At 39.3% G+C, this 17,316-nt stretch overlaps 1 protein-coding gene across 2 annotated transcripts in view; it reads right to left on the reverse strand.

Annotated features, from left to right (window-relative positions):
- The window catches only part of TTC27 (tetratricopeptide repeat domain 27), a 185,983-nt gene that overhangs the window by 27,457 nt on the left and 141,210 nt on the right, over positions 1-17,316 (reverse strand). For both annotated transcript variants that reach the window (XM_030311343.2, XM_030311344.1), the window contains exons 14-16: positions 11,963-12,061; positions 8,233-8,285; positions 1,710-1,875 (exon numbers count right to left, since the gene is read on the reverse strand). In XM_030311343.2, coding sequence (XP_030167203.1) covers positions 1,710-1,875; positions 8,233-8,285; positions 11,963-12,061 — 318 coding nt within the window. The remainder of the gene's footprint in view (positions 1-1,709; positions 1,876-8,232; positions 8,286-11,962; positions 12,062-17,316) is intronic.

The following is a 17,316-nucleotide window of genomic DNA, read 5'->3' on the forward strand; positions in this document are numbered from 1 at the left end:
GCCGTAAAGGCACTTGGCTGAGCTTGCGAGACCATGCATACATCAAGGGCTGGGGCTATAAGACAGGGCCCGTATAAGGTAAATTTCAGAACAGCTGGAGTACAGATAATAGGTCATAAAAATAGAGAGGTATTATCACACATTAGAAGTTACTTCTGGTTTTTTCATAATTCCAGCTTCAACATTTTAAATAGCATGTACCGATTCATGCAAAGTGTTGTATTTTCAAGCCCCCTGACTTTGTAACCCCCAGGCTCCTGCACAGCCCTGTCTTTATACAGTCTTGACCTACAATTAAACCACAAGATCTTGTATATGTCATCCTGCTGGGTGACAAACCCAGTGGCTTCAAGTTTCCCATATTTTCTGAAAGGATCTAGTGTTTTTTGTACAGTGTTAGAGTCAACCATTCTGACTGCATCTCACCAAGAGGACAATTTCACTAAACACTGCAAAGAAAATGTTAAGCTTCATTTCTATATTGTTCAAAACATCTGCAAGTGGGCAGTAAATGCTTGTCCAATGAGGGAACAAATGAGAATGGGACTTGCTCCAGCTATTACACTGAGATAACCAAAGCAGTAAATCACACAAACATCATTCTATTTCATTTCTGCAAGCCCACTGTATATACATAAACCACATAACAGATTTCCTTAACTGAGTCACGGTAACATTCAGTCTGTGACTGAACAAACATATTTGACACTGGAATGCCAGAATACGTAATGAAGAATATTCAGCTAGAGAAAAAACACTCGTTTTATACGTTACATGTGTTCAACACAATTTTCCTATGTATAGCCAAGGAAACAGTTTATATCATTCAGATGATTCTGGTCACCAATCCTGACGCGTGTGCGTACGTGCGCACATGCACGCACATGTGCACACATGCGTGTAGGCCGGGGAGTTCCCCACACTACAAACTCAATTCTGACACGATCTACCTGGAGAGAACAGCAGATCCCACAGATTGAGGTCTGAGTCCTATACAAGCGCCGACCCTTCCTGCTCCCCACCTCCAATGCCAGTTCCAAGTCTCGGTCATCACCTGTGCTTTGTAAGTGGTTTCAACAACGCCCTCCTTGGGTTGGGTTAGTTTGTTAGAGCAGTTGAAAGAACTCCAAGAAACATTTTACTTACCAGATTACTGGTTTATTTTGAAAAGATGTAACTCAGAAACAGCCAGATGGAAGAGGTGCGTAGGGCAAAATATGTGGGAAAAGCATGGTGCTTCCATGCTCTCTCAGGGTGTACCATTCTCCCTGCACCTCCATGTGTTCACCAAGCCAGAAGCTCTTCAAACCATATACTTCTGTGTTTTTACAGGAACTTAATCACAAAGACAAATTGATTAAATCACTGGCCATTGGTGATTGAGTTCAATCTCCAAACCCTCTTCCCTCCTAGGAGGTCATGGAGAAAGGGGAAATGGAGGTTATGGGACTAAAAGTCCCAACCCTCTAATCACATGACTGACTCCCTGGCAACCAACCCCATCCTTAAGGTGCTTTCCAAAAGTCACCTCATTAACTCAACAAAAGACACCTTTATGGCTGTCATCACTTAGGAAATTCCAAAGGTTTTTGAAGCTCTGTGCCAGAAACCAGAACCAAAACCAAATACATATTTAGTCAATATCACAATCATATAATCAAGCATTAACATCAATCACAAGTTGAAAAGTCAAAATATGAATGTCTTACCTGAACATCTTTGTATTTGTCTCGTAAGTCCAAGAGCCGGTGATAAGCTTTAATGGCTTCTGAAAATTCCCCAACATCAGTGCTAGTGAGAATGTAGTTTTCCCAGATTTGCCAATGTTCATAGTTGCACTTGAGGGCTTCTTGTAAAGTCCTAAAAGCTTTTACTCTATTAAAGACCAGATTTTAAAGAGAATAATAATGAATAATCATACCTAAATAAACTATGTAACTTAATGTATAAAATGTTAATGTGGACTTTCTGTCAGTTCTTAGTCATTCATGTTAGTAGACAGAATTTGAGACCCAAACAACCTCAAACCACCTCAAATTGGCCTACAAATTTTCTTTAATTTAATGGGGCGCCTGGGTGGCGCAGTCGGTTAAGCGTCCGACTTCAGCCAGGTCACGATCTCGCGGTCCATGAGTTCGAGCCCCGCGTCGGGCTCTGGGCTGATGGCTCAGAGCCTGGAGCCTGTTTCCGATTCTGTGTCTCCCTCTCTCTCTGCCTCTCCCCCGTTCATGCTCTGTCTCTCTCTGTCCCAAAAATAAATAAACATTGAAAAAAAAAAATTTAAAAGGAGCAAGAAATTGCAAAGCAAAACAGGTAGAAATGCAACAAGGAAAGGGAGATGTAAATAAAAAGCAACTGGAAATTTGGAATTGAAAGAGACATTAAAACAAATTTAAAAAACCCTCAATAGCTGACAAAAAACTAGAATGTACACAAAGAGAGAACTGATGAACTAACTGGAAGACAACAGTGAGAAATCCACATGGAATTCAGATTAAAAAATAAAAGAGTAATAAAGAGAAGAGAGAATGAGATGTAAGGTTCAAATATACATTTGATAGACATGGCAGAGTAAGCAGATAGATGCAGAAAATGTCAGGACACAATATTCGAAAAGATAATAGTTGAGAATTTTCCAGAACTGAACAAAGACCTAAATTCTATGATCAAAAGTATACTTTTGTACCGAACATTATAAAGCTAAAACCAACACCTAGGTATACTGTACAAAATTTCAAAACATAAAGATAACTCCAGGGGCGCCTGGGTGGCTCAGTCAATTGAGTATTGGACTCTTGATTTCAGCTCGGGTCATGATCCCAGGGTCATGAGATGGACCCTCACATTAGGCTCCACACTGAGCGTGGAACCTGCTTAAGATTCTCTCTCTCTCCCTCTGTCCCTCTCCCCTGCTTGCATGCTCTCTCTCTCTCTAAAATAAAACAAAAATTTAAAAAAAAACTAAAAAATTAAGTAAAAATTTAAAAAGATAATCCTAAAACCTAAAAAAGCATGACAATGAGAGAATAGCAGATATTTCATTAGCAACAAAAGATGTAGAAGACAACAGAATAAAGCACTACATGAAAATAATTGTCATGCCCCAAATTTTACAACCAGCTGAACTTACCACTCAAAAATAAGTGCAAAATCAAACACTTTCAGATGTACAAAGACTAAGAAAGTTTATACCTTCTGCCCCTATCTTATAAGAACCACTAAAGGAACTTCTCTTACAAAAATAAAAGGGAATTCAGCCAGAAAGAAAGGGATACAATAAATGATCAATGGTGAGAAAAGAAAGTGATGAAATATGTCATTACATTTAACTATTATTGAGAACAAAAATTACTAGTTGTTTGTGTAAAAAAAGTGAAACTGAAAGTATACAGACTATATTTTCTGAAATTAAATAAGAAATCAATACTAAATAGCTTAAAAAATATATGCCTGGAAACTTAACGATGCACGTCTAATAAAAAAGGAAACCACAGCAAGGGAAAAAAGAAACTCATATCAGAAAGTACAAAATATTTACGGGTGCCTGGATGCCTCAGTCGGTTAAGTGTCTGACTTTGGGTCAAGTCATGATCTCAAGGTTTGTGAGTTCACCCCACCATTGGGGTCACTTCTGTCAAAAATAAATCATCAAGGAGCTCCTGGGTGGCTCAGTCAGTTAAGCATCCGACTTTGGCTCAGGTCATGATCTCACAGTTTGTGAGTTCAAGTCCCGCATCTGGCTTTGTGCTGACAACTCGGAGCCTGGAGCCTGGAGCCTGCTTTGGATTCTAGGTCTCCCTCTCTCTCTCTGCCCCTCCCTCACATGTGCTGTCTCTCTCTCTGCCTCTCTCTCTCTCAAAAATAATTTTTTTTAAATTCATCAAGAAAGTACAAAATACTTTGAACTTAATGAAAATTACTATTTATCACCATCTGCAGGATATAGCTGAAGCAGTATGTAGCAGGAAATTTATGATCTTAAATGCATTTATTACAAAAAATGACATAATTAGTGAAAACATTCAACTTAATATGGTAGAAAATACCAAATAAACTTAAGAAAGAAGAAAATAATAAGAAAGTAAATATAAAGAAAAACCAGAGGGCACCTGGCTGGCTCAGTTGGTGGAGCATGTGAGTCTCGATTTCGATGTTGTGAGTTTGAAACCCACATTGGGTGTAGAGATTACTTAAAAATAAAATCTTTAAAAAAAACAAAAACAAAAACAAAAAACACACAAAAAACAAAAGTAGAAATGATTAACAAAACCAAAAGCTGGCTCTTTGAAAAAAATAAAATAAAACAGACAAATGTCTAACTAAATTCCATTTAGAATAAAAGAAAATGGCACAAATAAGATTAATAATTTTTTGAAAAAAAATCATAAAGAGAATGCTATGAACAAATAAAGATGAGCTAAAGAAATAGCCAAATAAATCAATTAAAGTTAAAAAAAAAAAAAGGCTAGGCAGTTTTACAGAAACGGTATAGCAAACCATAAAGTAATCCTCGTCTTATATAAGCCACTTCAGAAAAGAGAAAAAGACTATTAAAAACTTGATACTGACAAGGAAATCAACAGAACTTCATTTCACCTGTTCGAAATGTTAAACATCTCATCCAACAAAAAGATTCTTAGGCTTTACTCTCCTGGGTGGATAAGACTCTGGTTCCTTTATGGATCATAAATGTTTTACTGGACAGTTACAGTAACCTCCTTCAAATGTATGCTACCAATCTCCTTTTCCAAAGCCATTTTGAGTTTGTTCATTTAAGACTACAAGGTCCACCTCCCTTTCCTTGCTGAGCCCCACAGTGTTTCAACAAGGCATCTCCTCCTTGATGACTTCAAGGCAAATTCTGGAAGGGATAATGGAGGTTCTTCTGGTCATCCCAGGCCACTGCCCTGAGAATCACTCCCTGAAGCATTTGAAAAGAAGTATGGCCATGTCATAACAATTTACCTAGAGGTGTTATGGAACAGACTGACTGGCTTATCTCTTGGCCCACTAACCTTCATAGTTAAAAATGAAGGTACCCTTGCTGTAACACTTCTTCAAATTCAGCCTTAAACTGTTTGGGGAGGATGTGTGTATGTGTGCATGTGTCTTTTTTCCTTTCTCTGTTCTACTCCCAGAGCCCACCTCCCATGTGGCAGCAACTGCCTTCAACAGTGGCAGACCACGCCTGGGGTTCTCCCATCCATGTGGGGCTGGGTGAGGTCATCTTGCCGGAAAAGAACTCAACAGGTAGCAACCTAGGCAGGAGGATTATCCCTTCTCCTGCATGTCTTCTGGTCCTCTAACCTCAATTTCCAGGTCTCAACGTTTTTGCTATGAATTCTTTTCTAGTAAGTATGGCCTCTTCACCAAGATCTTCAGTTCAGGATTCACTTATTAAGCCCAGAGTGGTTGTGACATTGCACTGTAAAAGTTATACCGGGGCGCCTGGGTGGCTCAGTCAGTTAAGCATCCGACTTCAGCTCAGGTCATGATCTCATGGTCTGTGAGTTCGAGCCCCACGTTGGGCTCTGTGCTGGCAGCTCATAGCCTGGATCCTGCTTTGGATTCTATGTCTTTCTCTCTCCCTCTCTCTCCTTTCCTCCCTCCCTCTCCCCCTCCCCCACTCACGCTCTCTCTCAAAGAAAAAAAAATGAATAAACATTAAAAAAATTTTTTTTAAGTTATACAGAAAGATGGAAGATTTTCCCAAAGGACATGACATCTAGGGAACCAGATGAAACAGCAAAAAGAGCCCCAAGAGAGGAAAGGGGCAGATGACATGGTTTGAAGGGTTCCTTTTAGGCATGGATAGAATTCTTTTGAGAAGAGCGGTCATAATTTACCCCTGAAGTAACAATCTCATGAGTCAAAAATGAGCTACGTCTGGAACAGCAGCAAAGAAAGGAAAGAGCAAAAAGGCAACAATAAAGCAGTGATTCACCTCTGACCTTACAACCCCACTTTTACACAAAAACCTATTTACGGAGGTGCAGGAAGACAAGAAAGTGTCCAAAAGAAGTCAAACAATGTGAGGAACCCCTACGAGAAAAAGAGGAATGCTCAGGGCTAGGGGGCTGAAGAGAAGGTACATACAAGAGCCTCACTACATACAAAATTATCAGGGTTACCAGAAAAAACTACTGAGATCACTCTACAACTATGACAGGGATTTCCCCTGCCCTTGCTTTAAACCAAAAGGGTCCCCAGGGAATTTTAACACAATCAGTTGCAATCAAGAACATAGTATTATTTTCCGAAGACAGCGGTAGAAAAAACAGTACTTTATTTATGTAGTTTGTCATCCAAGGGCAGCAGAAGCATTTCATGATCTCTGTGTAATGTGGATTTAATGATATCTTCAGAAGTGTCTTGTGAATCCACAAAGAAAAATTAGATTAAGCTTGAAAATAAGGCCAAATGAAAATGGAAATAGATCCATCCTTTCCTTCACTTCCTAGTCAACTCTGGCAACAGCAACCCTGTCTCTTCCCTTTCCTTGGCTTTCTGTGGCCAGTCAATAAGGCCATTTGGTTGTCCCCTTTATAAACTGGCATCGGCCCCTTCTTTTTCCAGGCTAGTTATCTCCTGCCTGGACTGTTACAACAGCTGTCTCCTGATTGGGTTCCCAGCCCCCAGTTTCCTCTCTAGTCTGTCTCACACTGCCACCAGATAAATCTTCCCCAAAAGCTTCTTTCTTCATGAACTTCCCTCCCCCCGCCCCCCCGAAATCTCTGGCTTCCTACTGCCAACAGGATAGTCTCAACTTGTTAGTCAAATCATCAGAACACACTGCCATTTGACTCCAATCTTCCCTCTCCCTAGAGACCTCACTATAATCTATAGTTGGTATAGTTTACTTGTTCTGCATATGATCACATTTCTCTTGCCTGAGAGGCTTTCCTCTGTCCATCTACCCATTCTTCAAATTTTAGCTTGAGTCCAACATTCTCTCAGAAGTGTTCCTGAACCAGGACCATAATCCTTTTCTCTTCTGAGACCTACAGAGAGTGCCTGGCATAGAATGAGTGTCCTAGGGGCGCTTGGGGGGCTGTCAGCTAAGAGATGGATTCTACACTTCAGCTCGGATCAGGATCTCACAGTTCATGAGTTCGAGCTCCACATCGGTGCAGCCTGCTTGGTATTCTGTCTCCCTCTCTCTCTGCCACTCCCCCACTTTCTCTCTATATCTCTACCAAAATAAATAAAAATAAACTTAAAAAAGAATGAGTGTTCCACGAATGTCACTATTATTATAGCTCTTTTTTTTTATTTTTTTTAATGTTTATTTATTACTGAGAGAGAGAGAGAGAGAGAGAGAGCGAGCGAGCATGAGTGCGGGAGGGGCAAAGAGAGAGGGAGACACAGAATCTGAAGCAGGCTCCAGGCTTCAAGCTGACAGCACAGAGCCTGACATGGGGCTTGAACTCACAAACCACAAGATCGTGATCTGAGCCGAAGTCGGACGTTTAACCAACTGAGCCACCCAGGTGCCCCTATTATAGCTCTCTTTGTATTTCCCATTTGATATTTACAATATACTACTTCTTAAAAAAATTTTTAAGTGTTTATTTATTTTGAGAGAGACAAAGAGCGTGAGCAAGGAAGGGGGAGGGGCAGAGAAAGAGGGAGACACAGATTCCGAGGCAGGCTCCAGGCTCTGAGCTGTCAGCACACAGCCCGACGCAGGGCTCAAACTCACAAATGCGAGATCATGACCTGAGCAGAAGTCAGATGCTTAACCAACTAAGCCACCCAGGTGCCTCTACCACATACTAGTTCTAATGCTAATCAATTTTTAAAATAATACAGTGATATTTTATTTTTTCAATCTATAATTCCTGAAGACATTGGTTCATACTTATATTTCTCAGTAATATCTAGTACACATCAAGCAATTGATACGAATCTATCAATGAAGTTGACCAACTAAAGGCATGCTTACTTTTATCATGCAATGAAATTTAGGATGTAAAACTTCAGTATCAAATAAAGATTCCAAATAATATTTCTTTTTTTATTACATGGTAAGTGTTTTCACGAAATAAGCTACGTTTAGAATTCAAATGGCTATATTAAGTCATTCTAATTCAAAGACATGAATGGGCAAGAGGAAAAGAAGGAAGGCACAACGTTCAGTGTTCAGTGGAAGAAAATCTCATTTGTTAAAAAAATTTTTTAAACTCACTCATTTTGGAAACTGAGTTCTTCATATTTGTCTCATGTACTTACTTTTGTTTCAATCGGATATAGGAAGTCGACAAATTGTTCCAAGCTTCAGCATTCTGAAACGATTGGGAATCCAGTTATACACCACTCTCATTTCGGCAAAATAACTGCTACCACCCAAAGTAGAACATATTTTCCGAGTCCAAGAGGTGCTCTTTACAATCAGACTTGTCAATAGGAATGTTCAAGTTGTAGGAGAAAATTCAATGAATTAAACTTCACTTGTATAATTTCAAACAAAAATGGTCAGCAAATCGACACAACTCTTACAGCACTAATTTGGAACTTAGCTAAGATTTTATTTACAAATTTAGATTTCCAAAATAACTGGACAATTTGCAACATAATTTACATAATATTTAGATTTATTACAAATCCAAGGCTATGCAGAATATTGTTTTTCATACCTTTTAAAATATTTATTGATTTTTTTTAGAGAGAGAGCATGAGTGGGGGAGGTAGAGACAGAGGGGGGGGGATAGAGGATCCGAAGTGGGCTCTGTGCTGGTAGCTTACAGCCCCGATGCGGGGCTTGAACTCACGAACCATGAGATCATGACCTAAGCCAAAGTTGGATGCTCAACTGACTGAGCCACCCAGGCGCCCCTGCTTTTCGTATATTGAAAGGCTTTGCTATTTTACCATCATCCTTCATCAGATAGGAGAATAAAGGAGTATGTGTTCTCCAGTGTTATTCCTACATATTTCATCAATCAAACATATTTCTTTCCCTATTCCTCTGTGCAATGACAAAAATAAATTAAAGCCATCGCACGAATGTTGATTCTAACAAGAACAATATGAATTATGCTTGTTCCTCTTTGTTGAGCTTTTTACAAAATATACAGTGTATAGTTTTCAGGTTCCAAATGTATGATTTAAAAATCAAGTGGCAATGGACCTCTGCTTGCAGACATAGCACAGTTAGTACCAGACTAGCCTTGTTACCATAAAAAGCTACAAACTGGACAAAATTTAGGAAACAACTGTTTCTGAGAAGTTGGACAACAAGCAGCAAGGAACTGTGACCCTTAAGAGAAGGTAAACTGAGATGTCTCAACAATCAACCTACACCTCCATCTAGAGGCACTTTCAGGACTGCAGCACAGGGAGGAAAAAATCAAACGAAGCAAGTCTTACTGAGATTAAGAAAAAGAGATCAAAGGCTCCTGGGTGGCTCAGTTGGTTAAGCAACCAACTCAGCTGGTTAAGCATCTTGATTTCAGCTCAGGTCATGATCTCAAGGTTGTGAGATGGAGCCCCATGTTGGGCTCCACACTAAGCAAGGAACCTGCTTGAGTCTCTCTCTCTGTCTTTCTCTCTGTCTCTCTCTCTCTGCTTCCCTGATCATGCACACATGTACGTTCGCTCTCTCTCTCTCAAGAAAAAAAAAGATTAGACTTCAGGGCTCAAATGTCAGCTAGAATTTGCAGGGCAAAAAAAAACAAAAACAAAAAAAACAAAAACAAAAAAACAGGGAAATGAGATCCGTGCAGAGAACAAGCTTCAGAAATCTCAATAAGTATCTCTGTGGGTCCTTGGCTGAATGTTAAGCTATACATGTTCAGGGCAAAACTTCTTGAGGCCAAGCAGAGAACAACTGCCAGAGAGCTGTGAGCTGAACAGACATTCTGGAGGCCACACAATGCTAGGAGCTGTTCAAGTTCCAACCAACCAGAGTGGAGAACTGTTATTGATCACACATGGGATTAAGGTCAGCCACCAAAAGCTTACACCTCAGAGAAGCGTGATTACAACCCCAGAATAAGGACAATGCAACACCCACCCTAAGAAAGCTTAAAATAAAGATGATCCACAAGTAAATTAGACAAATGCCAAAATAAAGTTCTACCTTCCTTGAGGGAAAACAACAAAACCCAGGAACTCAACAACACACCATCTATGGTGTGTAGGATACAATTAAAACTCTTGACAGATGTGAGAAGGAGCAAGAAAATTCATCCACAGCTGAAGGAAAAATTAGTAGAAACAGAGAAATGAAAGAGAGGTAGGAATAACCAAAGACTTCAAAATAGTTGTTCTTAATACGAAGATTTGAAGAAGACCCCAAACACATGAGCAACAAGAGAAAAAAACAGATAAGTTGGGGCTCATCTAAACTAAAAACTGTTGTATCTCAAAAGACACCATCGAGAAAGTGAAAAACAGGTACAGAATGGGAGAAAATATTTGCAAATCATATATCTGATATGGGTCTTGTATCTAGGATGTATAAAGAACACCTACAACTCAACAATAAAAAGACAACTAACCCAATTTAAAACTGGGCAAAGGATGTCAACAAACAAATATTTTTCCAAAGATGAATGGACACAAATGGCCAATAAGCATATGGAAAGATGCTCAACATCACTAGCCATCAGGGAAATGGAAAATGAAGCCACAACAAGATCCCACCTCCAACGATGCCTAGAATCAACAAGACAGATAATAACAAGAGCTACCAAAGCGTGGAGAAACGGGAACCCCCATACAATGCTGGTGGGGATGTAAAATGGTGATTTAGAAAACAGTCTGACAGTTTCTCAAAATTTTGAGCACAAAGCTAACATACCCAGTAACTCTACTAGTAGGCACATACCTAAGAGAAATAGAATCATATATCTGTGATTCTATTTATTTACACAAAAATCTATTTATTTACACAAAATGAATCTATAAATCTATTTATTTTCACAAAAACTGTAAATGACTATTAAAATAGCCAAAAAATGGAAACAATTCAAACGTCCAACAATGTAAGAGTAAGTAACATGATACGCCCATATAACGGACTATTAGTTGGCCGTAAAACGGAAAGAAGTACTGATGTGTGCAACAACGTGGGTGAACTGGGAAAACACTGATCAAAGTGAAAGAGGCCACAAAAGACCGCATAGCATAGGATTCCATGTATAGGAAGTGTCCGGAACAGGCAAAGCCACATTAGTGGTTGCCTGGGGCACAGCATGGAGGGTAATGAGTGGAAGGTGTTTGGGAGAAATGAGGAATGACTACTAATGAGTACAGGGGGATTCTTTTTATGATAATAAGAATGTTCTAAAATTGATCGTGGTGACAGTCACACAATGCTGAATATACCAAGAAATCACTGAATTTTACCTTTGAATGGAGGAACTACATGACATGTGAATTATTTATCAACTCAGTGAAACTATTAACTATTAAAGGACTGTAAACTAAAAGAACTTTCTAATAATGCAATGAACATAGGCAGCACATGTTACTGAATGATAGAGTAGATGTGACGTTTTGCTGTGTACTTAAGTATAATTTTAACTAAAAAACTGTTGTATCAAACTTATTTTCCATGAATAAGTTAGTTATTATAAGAAAAAACTTATTTCCAGATTTATAAATAATTTACCTTAATGTGTGACTTTCTGTCAAAGGTATATTTTCTTCCAATTGGTTTTTTTTTTTTTATTTTAACATAAAATAATAGAAAATTTGAATTTTTTTCCATCTTTTATCTTTTTTTTTATTGTGATAAGAACCCTTAACATGAGATCTACCCTCTCTCCAAAATTGTAAGTACACAACACAGTACTGTTAACCACAGGCACAATGTTGAACAGCAGATCTCTAGAATCTATTCATTCTGTATAACTGAAACTGTGTACCCACAGGAATTACTGAGCTATAGTACAATTCAAGTAACTCAGAGAATATCCCAGAGCTGTGAGAAGAGGAGGAGACCCAACAAACTCACATCGGGTTCTAGAGTCACACAGCGCTGAAATGCCTTCGCCGAACCTGCATAGTCTTCCAAGGCCAAACAGGCACAGCCAAGAGAAAACCACACCCCGAGCTGCAAAGACAAAAAAGCCAAAGTCATGCAACCACATACAGACATCTATAGGATATTTACCTTACATTTTACATTAGTTTCAATGTATGAAATTTAGTAACAGAGGTGAATTTCTTCATAGAGTTTTCAAAGCTAACACAACACCGAAAGCATGTGCAATATCACTGCATGTCTTTTGCTGAGAAACACCATTCTTTGTGTTAACCAAACGCCATAAATGCAATCAAGAGCTCTGTCTATAAACCCTGATAGTACCAATCTGGGATCAATCTAACATTTTTAGTGAGTATCAACTATGTCAAAAGTTTACAAAGTATTGGGGCCCCTGGGTGGTTCAGTTGGTTAAGCGTCCGACTTTGGCTCAGGTCATAAGTTGGGGCTCATAGCCCGTTGAGTTATTAGAGCCCTGCGTCAGGCTCTGCGCTGATAGCTCAGAGCCTGGAGCCTGCTTCAGATTCTGTGTCTCCTTCTCTCTCTGCTCCTCCTCCACTAGCATTCTCTCTCTCAAAAATAAAATAGAAACATAAAAAAAAATTTTTAAGTATACAAAATATCAGAAAATTCACAACTGATAAATGTGTAACAAACTTGAGGGGGAAAAAAAAACCCCAAAAAACTCTTGCTTTCATCTTCAAGTTAGACCACAAACAACTCTGCAGTTTAAACAAAAGTAACTGCTCTACCGTGTATCTGCTTGGGCATGCCTGAAAATAATGTAGAAAAAGCAGGCTGAGAATCTGGATTACCAAATAGTCATTCAAAATGGAAAGCCTGACTTAAGTCAGTAAGATGTATGAGCACAGAGATTTCGAAAGAAAAAAATAAATAAAATTAAAAAAAAAAAACAGGTGAATTAGGAAGTAGCTATTGAAATTACAAAAGAATTCTTCGTATCACAGGGCTTCCTTAAAATTCAATAGCCTCTATCAAAAGGAAGATAAAACTGATAAAAATTTCAATGAAATTGGTCAGAAATGCAGCTGTTTCAAGGCAAGTTTGCTTTTCTTCTGGATACGGTCAGTAAGGGCAGCAGCAGAATGTAGCCTATTCGGTTCACAGACTCCCAGGACAAAGGCAGGGAGCAGGCAGACAGGTCTGGTGGCACCCTTCAGGGTGGGAAAGGAAATCAGGTGCTCTGTTATCTGCCCGTAGCCTTCCACAGAGACAGCGCAGGAGGCGCCCCCACATCCCTCCTCCCCCCAGCCATTTTCACAAAACTTGTTCCATATGGCTAGTCGGGGCCTGAACGGTTTTTAAGCAGATAAAGATTTTTAGCCAATAATTAGAGATAAGGCTTAAAAAGCAAACATCCTTGGGCAATTTAACACTTTGCCTTGAATTCACAAGAGGCTATAAATAACTGCTATCAGGAGCCTTTATGGAGAACAGATTTTGTTAGAGGAATAGGTAAGGACTGAAAAGAGGGTGGGTGTGTGTTTGGTGGGAGGGGGGAGAAGGTAGAGATAACCAGGTTGAAGCAAAGTTAGTTCACTTTACTGAATCAAGGGGCTAACAGCACTTGAAAAGAGACCTCATTACACTTTCCTTTCATCAGTTATTTACAGAATCTAGAGACCAAACCATACTCACTAAATATAATACATTCTGAGCTCGCCTAAAGTCTGATGCTAACTTACAAACTATATATAAAACAAGCTCTCTAACTTCTAACCAATGTGTAAGTTACAAAATCTGTCTTATATTTCATCAGGTATAAGGTACACCTGTTTTTCACCATTTAACAGTTCTGAAATAGATCCAACAGCTTTGTCAGAGTTTATTGGAGGCATTTTATTTTCTATACAAGGTGGCACTTAAAATAAATGTGCCTCTTACAACTGATGGTATCTTATATCCAATGAATTATGGTTACAAGTTTACTTGGAAGAAGGGATACCTCATTCTGGGACTAAAGGAAGAACAATGAAAATTACCCTCAAAGTTCTCAAAACCCATGTGCCGTGCTTGCTTTCTGCAAATAAACTTCCCGCAAAATTATTTCACAAGAGTCATTATTTAAAAAAAAAAAAGCAAGTGTAAATTCAAGATGTAAATAAAGAACTTTATTTTTCAATCCACCTGGCAAGACAAAGGTTACAAATCTAAAATTAGCAATTACTCATAGCTCTAAAACAAGCTGGTAATGAGATTATTATTTACCTTTAAGGTTTTGAAAGAAGTCAATGTTTTGTAACTAGTGTCTTAAAACCAAAATAAATTTAATGAAAATCAGGCTGATGACTTCATTTAATATATAGTATTATGGTTCTCTCTCTCTTTTTTTTTTTTTTTACTCTTGGTCATTTGTGTTGTTTTAATAATTTGCATGTGAAGGAAAATTCTAGGACCATTAACTGCTAGTAGATTTCCATCTGTTGATAAGATATAATTACATGGGAGATGGTTTTTGCACACACCCTATTCTTTGAAATCATGAAATGGCTTTTTAAAAAACAAACTCAATGATCTTCTAATTGCTTGTAGCTGACACACTAAACCATAAATAATACATTCAGATGTTTCTCCATTGAGGTCCTCAGGATTTGGAGGACGAAGGAGAATATTTGGTGCCTCTTTTACTTTTTTCATTTTTAACGATTACTTAAACGATTAATGCCCATAGTGCATCAAGATGCCAGTCAGGCTCTTAAGAACAGAACATCATGGGACACCTAGGTTAAGCATCCGACTCTTGACTGTGGCTCAGGACATGATCTCATGGTTCATGAAATCAAGCCCCACCATGGGCTCTGCGCTGAGCATGGAGCCTTCTAGAGATTCTCTCTCTCCTTCTCTCTCTCTGTCCTTCCCCTGCTCAGACACACACACTCTCCCTCTCTCAAAATAAATAAACATTAAAAAAAATATATTTAAAAGAAAAAAGAACATCATAAGAGAAAAAAATCAAAAGCCTCCAAAAAACCTTAGTAGATGATTCCCCAAATTAAAATTGTATATGCTTGAGTACGAAAGACCTCTCTACCTTTCAGTCCAGTACAATCAGGTGGGGATATGATGTTAGCCTCACCACTTTTTCTAGAAGCTACACTTAAAAAGTAAAAAGGGGGATATGTAGCTGGCTCAGTCAGTGGAGCATGCGACTCTTGATATCAGGGCTGTGAGTTCAAGCCCCACGTTGGATGTAGAGATCTTAAAAAAAAAAAAAAAAAAAAAAATCTAGGTCCTCTGACCTAGACCCTTGCTTGGGCTCCTACCTTTCACATGCTATATATAGCCTCTCTTGTTCCTCTCTATACAATGGCAATCAGAATAATTAGCACTTAGTGAGCAGCTACTATGTGTGCCAAGCACTGACACCAGGAGCTTTCCATACATTACCTCAGTTCTTCTTCACGGGACCCTCTCCAGGTAGTAAATATTACCCTACTACTTCCTCCTCATTAGAGAGATGACGATGGGCCACAGAGTCAGTCCCTGACAGAGCAGAGATCTGACCCAGTCAGCGGGACTGCAGAGCCCACGTCTTCTCCACGTGGCCACCCTGTCTCCCACTGTACCATCTGTCCACACACAGCCATGATTGATGGCAATCCCATCCTCGTCACCAATAACGCAAGACAGGAAAAAAAGAACGGTTAACATGGGCTGGGAAAACCCAGGAGATCAAATGTTTAAGAACTGGAGCATATCCACCCCCGCAAAAGCTCTCCCAATTAGGCAAGTGGACAGAGGTGAGGCACAAGAATGGATGACATGTTTAGTTGGAGGGGAGGGCTGAAAGGCAAACCTCTTGTCAGAGGGACTGGGCAAGAATGGAGAAACAACCATCGGGTACAGAGGCTCCGGTTGAGATTTCTGTAGTGTTTATTCCAGCACAAACTGTGAGGCCGGCTACTCATAGGAAGGGCAAAGATCTTTGGAAGTGGACAGTCTAGCTTTTTTCACTGAGGGAGCCAATACAGAAACACTAACGCAGGCCAATTATTTATTTTGAATATGATGATATATGCACTTAAAGAATCGTTTAAAATTATTTTAAAAATAATTAAGAAAGAACAAGACTGGTTGAGAACGTGGTCTCTGAGTTTCCCTCACAAAGCCCCTGAGAGAAACAGTGGAACAGAGGGGAAGACAGATGACTGGGATTCAAGAGGCTCTGAGTAACTTAAGCTCTGGGTCTCCGTCACCCAAATGTTAAATGGGGATCTGAGGAAGCAAACACCCAAGATTCTGAAAACCCAGAGGTGACAGGCTTCAAAGGCACCTTAGTGCCACCTAGTGGCAAAGTAAGTACCCTGGCGACACAAACCGTAGAATCCGCAGGTTTGAAGAGTCAGGAGGGAATCAATTCATTTACAAGCCTTAGAAATCAATTCAAAAGAGGCAGAGGGGAAAACAAGGCCTAGAGAGGAAGTAATCTGCCTAGAGCCACACAATGCACACAATGGCTCCTGGTTCCTGGTGTGCAATAGGTGTGGTGAACACAGAGACCACAATACATTAGCCTCAAAAATTAGAATAGAAATCAAAGTTTAAAAAAAAAAAGGAATTAAACAGTTTGCTACTCCGAGGGCTAATAAAGACTAAGCACCACTAGGCAAAGGGTGTGGATTATTTTTACAATAAAAAAGTTAATTTGGGGCACCTGGGTGGCTCAGTCAGTTAAGGGTTCAACTCCAGCTCAGGGCATGATCTATCTCATAGTTCGTGAGTTTGAGCCCCGTGTCAGGCTCTGTGCTGACAACTCGGAGCCTGACGCCTGCTTCAGATTCTGTCTCCTTCTCTCTCTCTGTCCCTCTCCCGCTCACATTGTCTCTCTCTGTCTTTCAAAAATGAATAGACGTTAAAAAAATTTTTTTAAGTTAATTTTTACAGGAGTCTTAAAGTACATCCACGCTAGGTACCATTTGCTTATGTATCACAATTTTCTTTCTTAAATGAAGAGTCTACTGCTCAAATCTACTTCCTCCTCAAAGCTTCTGCAGAAGGAATAATCAGCAGCTTCACATTTTTGCTAAATTTCCTTATAGGATTGACTGTTTGAATTTTTTTTTATGTCATGTAAAACGTTCAACATGTTATAACGAATCCTAAAGCCAAGCCATGCTCTCTATCCCTCCTTTCCACATCCCTGACTCATTCCCATGACCCCCAAATTCAGATAAGTTGTTGAATGTGGTTTCCTTAAACAGGAAATGACCCAAGACAAATCCAAGAGCGATACCAATGTTCTTTGGTAACAGCTTTTTTCTAAAGTAATGCTTGGTGCTCATATTCTTTAAAAATGTGCGCCA

Source organism: Lynx canadensis, chromosome A3 (genome assembly GCF_007474595.2).
Source record: "Lynx canadensis isolate LIC74 chromosome A3, mLynCan4.pri.v2, whole genome shotgun sequence".
NCBI classification, from domain to species: domain Eukaryota; kingdom Metazoa; phylum Chordata; class Mammalia; order Carnivora; family Felidae; genus Lynx; species Lynx canadensis.